The following is a 7,907-nucleotide window of genomic DNA, read 5'->3' as shown; positions in this document are numbered from 1 at the left end:
TTGCAAATACCTGAAACGAGTGCCTTTCTCTGAGAACAGCATACTGAAATTACTGTAGTTGTTTTGTTCTAGTGTAAGCAACCCCTAAACAACATGTGGCATTAGAGAGCTGACGTAAAAATAATGCTACAGAGAAGAGCATCTGTGTGTATACAGGCAGTTAACATGCTGATGTGGGATTCAGGAGTCAGATGACATCGCTATCAGAAACTTCCCATGTGCTTTAAAACAAGTTACTTTTACTGTGTTTCTCATTTCTCCTCCCCTCTTTTAAATAGAAATATCCCTTCATAGGGATCCTGTGAAAATAAGTACACTGCAAAACTCAGTACAGTTGCAAGCAGAGCAGTTCGGTGCCTTATCGGATAATGCTTAGTGTAATCGGTCTCAAACCTACCCCCCTTTTTGGTCAAGTGGAAAAAAAAAAAAGAGAATTTGAGATAGCTCCTTCTTCAGAGATGGTGAGCAGTATATCTGCTGCTTGTACGGTAACTTCTAGCAAGCAATATATCCCCATGGAACTTCTGATTTTATATAGTCTTTGGGGGGGAGAAATGCTACATAGGGAAGAGGTTTTCTGAGCCTGTGAAGAAACATGCAAAATCTAAAAGGTTGTTGCTTATCTGCAGAAAATGCCAGTCATGGGACAAAGGTTCACGTGAAACTTGTCAGCTCTGCTATCTGCTTGAGGGTAGAAAGGCTTCTACAGATGGGTCTGGACAGGCTGGATCGATGGGCTGAGGCCAACTGTATGAGGTTTAACAAGGCCAAGTACCGGGTCCTGCACTTGGGTCACAACAACCCCATGCAACGCTCCAGGCTTGGGGAGGAGTGGCTGGAGAGCTGCCCGGTGGAAAGGGACCTGGGGGTACTGGTTGACAGTCGTCTGGACATGAGCTGGCAGTGTGCCCAGGTGGCCAAGAAGGCCAACAGCGTCCTGGCCTGTATCAGGAATAGTGTGGCCAGCAGGAGCAGGGCAGGGATGGTGCCCCTGTACTCGGCACTGGTGAGGCCGCACCTCGAATCCTCTGTTCAGAGTTGGCACCCTCACTCCCAGAAGGATGCTGAGGTGCTGGAGCGTGTCCAGAGAAGGGCAACAAAGCTGGTGAGGGGTCTGGAGCACAAGTCTTCTGAGAAGCGGCTGAGGGAACTGGGGGTGTTCAGTCTGGAGAAGAGGAGGCTGAGGGGAGCCCTCATCGCTCTCTACAACTACCTGAAAGGGGGTTGTGGTGAGGTGGGTGTTGGTCTCTTCTCCCAAGTACTAGCAATAGAACGAGAGGAAATGGCCTCAAGTTGCGCCAGGGGAGGTTTAGACTAGATATCAGGAAAAATTTCTTCACCGAGAGGGTGGTCAAGCATTGGAACAGGCTGCAGGCTTCCCAGGGAGGTGGTGGAGTCACCATCCCTGGAGGTATTTAAAAGATGTGGTGCTTAGGGACATGGTTTAGTGGTGGACTTGGCAGTGCTAGGTTAATGGTTGGACTCAGTGATCTTAAGGGTCTTTTCTAAGCTAAATGATTCTATGATAGCTTGACAAGTTGTTTTATGCTCCTCTAACTTACGTGAATGGTAATTGTTCCTTGCTGTCTCACGCCAAAGGCAGGAACAAAACCAAATCCTTTCGTGCTTGTTTTCTCTCCGTTACAGAAACAGGAGGTGTGTGGAAACCTGACATTACAGCATCACATGCTTGAACCAGTGCAAAGGATTCCTCGTTATGAGCTTCTTCTAAAGGACTACTTGAAGAAACTTCCAGAAGAGTCTCCAGACAGGAAAGATGCTGAAAGTACATGTAAACTCCTCTCTGTCTAATGAGCACAATAAAATCTTGGAGAGTTTTTTCTTCACATGTTCAGATACTTTCAACTAGGGCTATAGTAGAAATGGAGATTTGAACTAATCAAACTATTGCCAAACATAGCACAAAGGGATTTTGAATACTCTTAGTATAGAGAAGAAAAGGGTTGATATGTCAGCTCTAGGAATGAAAGGAGCTTTGGCAAATAAACAATGACAAAATATTCAGGTTTTTAATGGCAGAACATCTGGTATTTTTATTTAATCCATTGTATGGCCAAGGACAAATACAGGAGGACCTCCTTGCAATAGCCAGAGGAAGAAAATAAGAATGGTCTTAAATGTATATGCTTCCCTAGGAAAGCAGGTTAGACTCAGTTAACACAAAGGAACAGGAGAAACGGATTGCTGCTGGTTTCTAGGAGTTTGTGTTCTTGACCGAAACAGGGTTCCTGTTACTGTAAGCACACAAGCCCTGTTTTCCTAAAACACTTGTAAAAACATGCTTATGAAGACTTTTAGGAGAGAAAGATTAAACATTTAGATGCACATGGACCAGCTGAATGTGCCAAAGTGATTGTATATATAACTGCTTATGTGTTCCTTTTACTTTATGGAAGGAAAAAATACAGTCCTTGCTTTTGCAACAGCAATTTTGCTGGAAAAACACTAATCAAGGAGGTGAAAAAAACCCCAAGGTGCTATTAACAGAGATAATCCAGAGAATGCATAACTGTTGCTACCTGTATTGCAGAATCACTGGAGCTGATATCTACAGCAGCAAACCATTCGAATGCAGCCATCCGAAAGATGGTGAGTAGAAATTGCATAACGGAATTGTAATCTGAGTGGAACGCTTGGTTGAACCAATGGTCCCCCATTGCAATAGGGTCAGTAAAGTAGGCTGAGGAGAATTTTCAAATACAGTGAGTCAGGCTTTAAACATCAGTTGCATATCTGAGTTTTCTTTATCATAAGTGATCCTATTGTGGTTACCATGGGTTGTTTGGCCTAAAATTCGCTTTCCTTATTCTTAAGGCCCCAGTGGATTAAAAAAGGAGGTCTTCAAAAAGTCATTATTTTCTTTTCATTGAAATATATTGAAAGTATTCCAATTAGGTCCATTCATAAGGTGTCCCTGCAGATTTTCACACTTATTTTTTTAGTCCTACAGGTCTTCTCCAGACTCGAGGTTTGTTTTGGTTTGATTTTGTCTCATTTTAAATGCACACAGAGTGTGCATTTAGCATGTGTCAGTAGCTTTGGTAAGCTATACTTCTGAAGCTGGGTAGTCTGAGACCGTGGAGATTTTGAATGTTAGCACATGTTTTATATAGAGAACAGCTAGTGTTCTAGACCATTAAAGTAAATGGACTTTATAGTTACAGATGTTATCCCTTTTGTGCACGCAAGTGCCTCAGCAGCTTGTATATCTAATAGATCTGAAACGCTACGTATCAGGCTTAAGACTCACTGACCATTTGTGGGCACAAGTTTTACGTCCCCTTCTGTATCAGACCCTTACTTCCTTCTCTCAGCTGGTGAGGACACCATGAGACCACGTTTCCTGTGGCTGTTGCGGGGAAGTAACCAGCTGATGTCTGTGTATTTTCAGTATGTCTCAGTGAAAAGCAGTTTTGAAACCATCTATTTCTATTTGAGTCCACTGTGCCCTCTTGATAAGGATATATTTTGGTGGAAATTTTTCTGGTTTGAGGCCTTGAACAACTCCTCTGCAAGTAGTGACTTTTGCTAGGAACTGTATACAGTATCTCCACCGATAGCAGGAATATGAAGCCACCAGCCAGTTGCTTTCGGTGTTGGATGCTTTTTCTATTAGTATGCAAAAACCTGTTAGAAGCGGTTGCTACAATAATTTTGCAGCCCCTGTTTATTGCTGATAAGAACCTGAAGCCTCTAAGAGGGCTTCTTATTGCATTGAATTCTTCTGTAATTAATAGGTTATGCCTGATCAGAGACTCGAAGGAGAAGTACCCAAGTAAGAATTTCAGGTTTGACCTCGTGGCTTCCCAACTTGCGCATCCCAGCAGAAGGTGCCGCGGGCGTGCAGGGGCAGTCAGTAAGGGCTGATGGGGAGCAATGCAGCGCAAGAGCTGGTGTATTTGTGGTGAAATTTTTCAAGTCAAATGGGGGTAAACAAAGTGTGCCAAGACCTGAAATTCCAGCTTAATCTATAGACAGGTTGGGGTATCATGTAGAGTCGTGTTTGTGCATATTTTTGTGTGTAATTGCATAGATCTCTGTCCTCACTTTCTGACCATTTGCTGACAGTGCCATGTGGAGCACATCAGTCCAGCTTGTGGTCAAAAGCCAAACCTTTCCAAAAGCTATAACTCAGTAGCAAGTTACACACTTTTCCTACTTTGACTTATTGAAGCTGCTGCAGTGCTTAATATACCAGCTCCAAGTGGGTGAACTAGTTACCTTTATCCATTTGAATACTGTGTAGAGGGATTTTAATATTTGGATTACTTAACCTAAAGTAGAAACAGTGCTTTGCTGAAAAGGAAAACGTAATGCCTTCATAAAGAATCATAAAGATAATAAATTCAAACTATTATCATAAAGATAATAAATTCAAACTTGGAACCAATTTGGTAACATCTCTAATGTGGCCATTGATTTTACTGGACCTGATGCCACCGCTTCCAAAGATATGTATTGTTGAATAGGGATATCTAAAATTATCAAATAGACTGATCTCAAACTGTCGTTAAAATAGTACGATCCAAGTATGACTCGTGAGTGACTAATGCAGAGTGGGGAAGGAGTACTGAAGAGTATGGAATTAATTTTGTTAATTTTTGAAACTGCAAACCTATAGCAGAAGTGAAAGACTATTTTCTTTCCTACTTATTTACACTTACCACAAAAATGATACTGTGGGTAATAGATGAAGTGGAATAATTTATTTTATTTAAATTGCTGGGGGTTTTGTACTTGCAGGAAAAGATGCACAAGCTTTTGGAAGTCTATGAGCGACTTGGTGGTGAAGAAGATATTGTTAACCCAGCCAATGAGCTCATTAAAGAAGGACACATTCAGAAACTTTCAGCAAAGAATGGCACAGCACAGGATAGGTATTTATTCCTGGTGAGTTTTTTGTGTTGCTCTCTTATTTTCAGAGTTGTGCTGTGAAATGGTACAATTCCATCTTCCTAATCTCAAATACAAAAAGCTGTTGCCAGCTGAGCCCAACTCCTCCTTCCTCTGAGCAGCAGTTTTCTCTTGATGCTTTTTCCTTGAGGATTTCCTTCCTTCTTCCATGCTTGTGCCTTTGCTGATGGCTTGTCAGGCCCAATGGGGTATTTTTCATCTCCCTACTCAGAGGCTGTGTTTTGCGAAGTGCCCATGGAGATGCGTTTCCAGCTGTACCACCTTGTGGCATAAGATGGCCAGCCCTTGCTGATGCTGAGACTAACTCTCATTTGCTTTCAAGGCAGTTGAACGGGTCCCAGAGAGAGGGGAAAAAGGGGGAAATGACTGGCTGATACATTTCTGTCTGTCCACTTCTTTCAAGTAACTATATGTGAGCCTAGCTTGCTCCTTAAATCTCTTCTTGAGAACTGGGTTTTAAAGTAAAACACACCGGAATTCTAAACTGTCAAAATGCAGGCTCTGCCCAGCTTGTCATCCCTCGACTTAAAATGTTCCCTTGTTACAGTTTAACAGCATGGTGCTATACTGTGTGCCAAAACTGAGACTAATAGGCCAGAAGTTCAGTGTTCGAGAGAAGATGGACATTGCAGGACTGCAGGTTTGCATATCTTCTTTTCACCCGTTTTAATGCTTCCCCACTCAATAGTGTCAGATCCCCTCTGAATCCAAAAAGACAACAATATATATGTAGAAATATTAGACACATAAGGTATAATAAAAATCCAGCTCTGGATTTATTTTTTTTTTTAATTAATTATCGTGAGGTAATCATCCAAAGGTGGGTAAGAAGGTGGTGACTCTGTACATGCTTGTTAACGATCATAACATTTCTACCCATGTCATAAGCAGAGTCACCATCTCTGGAAGTATTCAAAAAACGTGTGGATGTGGCGCTTCAGGACATGCTTTAGGGGGCGTGGTGGCGTTGGGTTAACGGTTGGACTTGATGATCTTGAAGGTCCGTTCCAACCCTGAGTGATTCTGTGATTCTGTGATTCTGCTTTGATCGAAAGCCTTCCCTTGACACCTAGCTGACACAGGAGCCAACTTTTCCTCCTACTGCTGCAGAGGGCTGGTTGGTGATACAGAGTCAGAAGTTTTGTAGTAAGATGAATAATTATGGAAACAATCCGTTGTGTTTTCTACCTCTGTATACTGTATTCTGAGTGATTCTTTCAACTAAGTATTTCAAAGAATGAATATATTTGTAAGTCATTAAAAATGATTGAAAGGCAGTGGTGACTAGTAAGAAGCTGACATGTTCTTTTTACAGGTCCAAGAAATAGCCAAGCAAAACGTGGCTCATACATTTTCAATAACAGGAAAAAAGAGATCGCTGGAACTACAAGCCAGGTATGCTGCTGCTTCTGTCTTTCGAGGTTGTGAAATTTATGATCTTGGGGATATGGCTGTGCTGGGATGATGGAGCTTTAAACTGGGAGATGAGGATCGGAGATGTGTAACTTATATATGCAAGAGAATGTGTTGGTCCTAAGGCAGAGTGTGTTGATTTGCTTTATGGAATGCTTATGGTGTTTATAGTAGTGCTTGCAGGTTCCACTTATTTTTGGCATTTGTTTGATAATAATTGAGGTCAGTAATTATTAATAATGTTTATAAAATAGCGGATAGAAAAGCTAAGTAAAATCCTGATGGATATAAAGCTATGAAGATGTGAACTGACTTTACTGAAAATATTGGAACTGGAGTTATGATGTTTTCTGTATTTTTCTTTTGTTTTAACAGGACAGAAGAAGAGAAGAGGGAATGGATTCAGGTTAATACAAAACTGTTCTGATATGGGTAGAAATCCATGCAGTCAGCCACTTCTGCTTTAAAAATGATCTTTTGGGTGTTTTGAATGAATGTGGCTGTGCAAGGAAGCTGGGTAGTCCGGGATAGCAAAGCTGCTTATGGAGAAATGTGGAGCCCCGTTCAGGGTCCCACTGCTGACCCACAGTCTCCAGGCAGTGCATGGGGGCTTCGAGTAGGTTCCCATTTCCTGCAGGGCTCAATCCCAGCAAGAGAAGAGGCTGAGGAGGCAGAGATTAGCCTAGTCTGACCTAGAGACACTGTCCGATAGCAGTCTTAGTTTTTAGCTTAAATGGTAGTGAGTTAACACCACCCCTTGTAGCTATTAACGTTTTTAAGTTTCCATTTCATTTATGCCAAGTGTAAGGGTTTTTCACTGAAATGATAATCCTAACCATTTTCCTATGAGAGAGTTTTTCCAAGACTCCTTTTGTGATGCTTCTCATCTTTGCGGGAATTTTTGTCTCAGGTCATTCAAGCAACAATTGAAAAGCACAAACAGAACAGTGAGACATTTAGAGCTTTCAATAGCTCTTTTTCTCAAGAGGAGGAGCATCTTCCTGATTCCTCAGTAAGTATGAGTGCTGAATTCTCCTTCTTTGCTAGAACAGTTTTACCAACAGTTAAACTAGACTTACACAGCTAACTGTAAAATAGTGTAGTGTTGTTCTTGATTTTTATATTACATTACGGTACAGTCAGCTCCATTTCTCTGGCTCTCAAATGCGTATCAGTCAGTTACTTGGCCATGCAGGTGTGGAATAAATTACCCAGAGTAATTCAGTGCAAGAGACCTATCAGTCATGTTTTCCAGACTAGTGGCTCATTTAGCATAACAGGTATAATTCTTCAATGTTATGAGTGGTTCGCTGTCTGGAATGATGTCTGTGTGCCTGGGAGATTTTGTTCATTACCTTTCCCCCATCTCCTGAGAGATGTGTTTTGGGATTATTTCTTTTTTCTTATTTTATTATTATTATTTAAAATCTTTAAAGAGTTGAAAGGAAATTGATGCATTTTAAAAGGATCTTAAAAATACTGTCTTATAAATGACAAATATATTTCAGAAAGAATACTCTTCAACTAAATCTGCGAAATAGTCCTGAAAGTTTATTCTG

The 7,907-nt window shown here is 41.3% G+C and overlaps 1 protein-coding gene across 1 annotated transcript; it reads left to right on the top strand.

Annotated features, from left to right (window-relative positions):
• The first annotated feature begins 1,566 nt into the window (after window positions 1-1,566).
• On the top strand, window positions 1,567-7,435 carry LOC104616012 (FYVE, RhoGEF and PH domain-containing protein 3-like). The gene is made up of 7 exons (XM_010287024.1): window positions 1,567-1,786; window positions 2,552-2,610; window positions 4,765-4,911; window positions 5,483-5,575; window positions 6,251-6,330; window positions 6,724-6,754; window positions 7,259-7,435. The coding sequence occupies exons 1-7, from the start codon at window positions 1,567-1,569 to the stop codon at window positions 7,433-7,435; spliced, it is 807 nt and encodes a 268-aa protein (XP_010285326.1).
• Window positions 7,436-7,907: the final 472 nt, after the last annotated feature.

This window comes from Phaethon lepturus, unplaced genomic scaffold (genome assembly GCF_000687285.1).
Source record: "Phaethon lepturus isolate BGI_N335 unplaced genomic scaffold, ASM68728v1 scaffold29605, whole genome shotgun sequence".
Taxonomy (NCBI): Eukaryota; Metazoa; Chordata; class Aves; order Phaethontiformes; family Phaethontidae; genus Phaethon; species Phaethon lepturus.
This window is presented reverse-complemented; position numbering and strand designations above follow the sequence as displayed.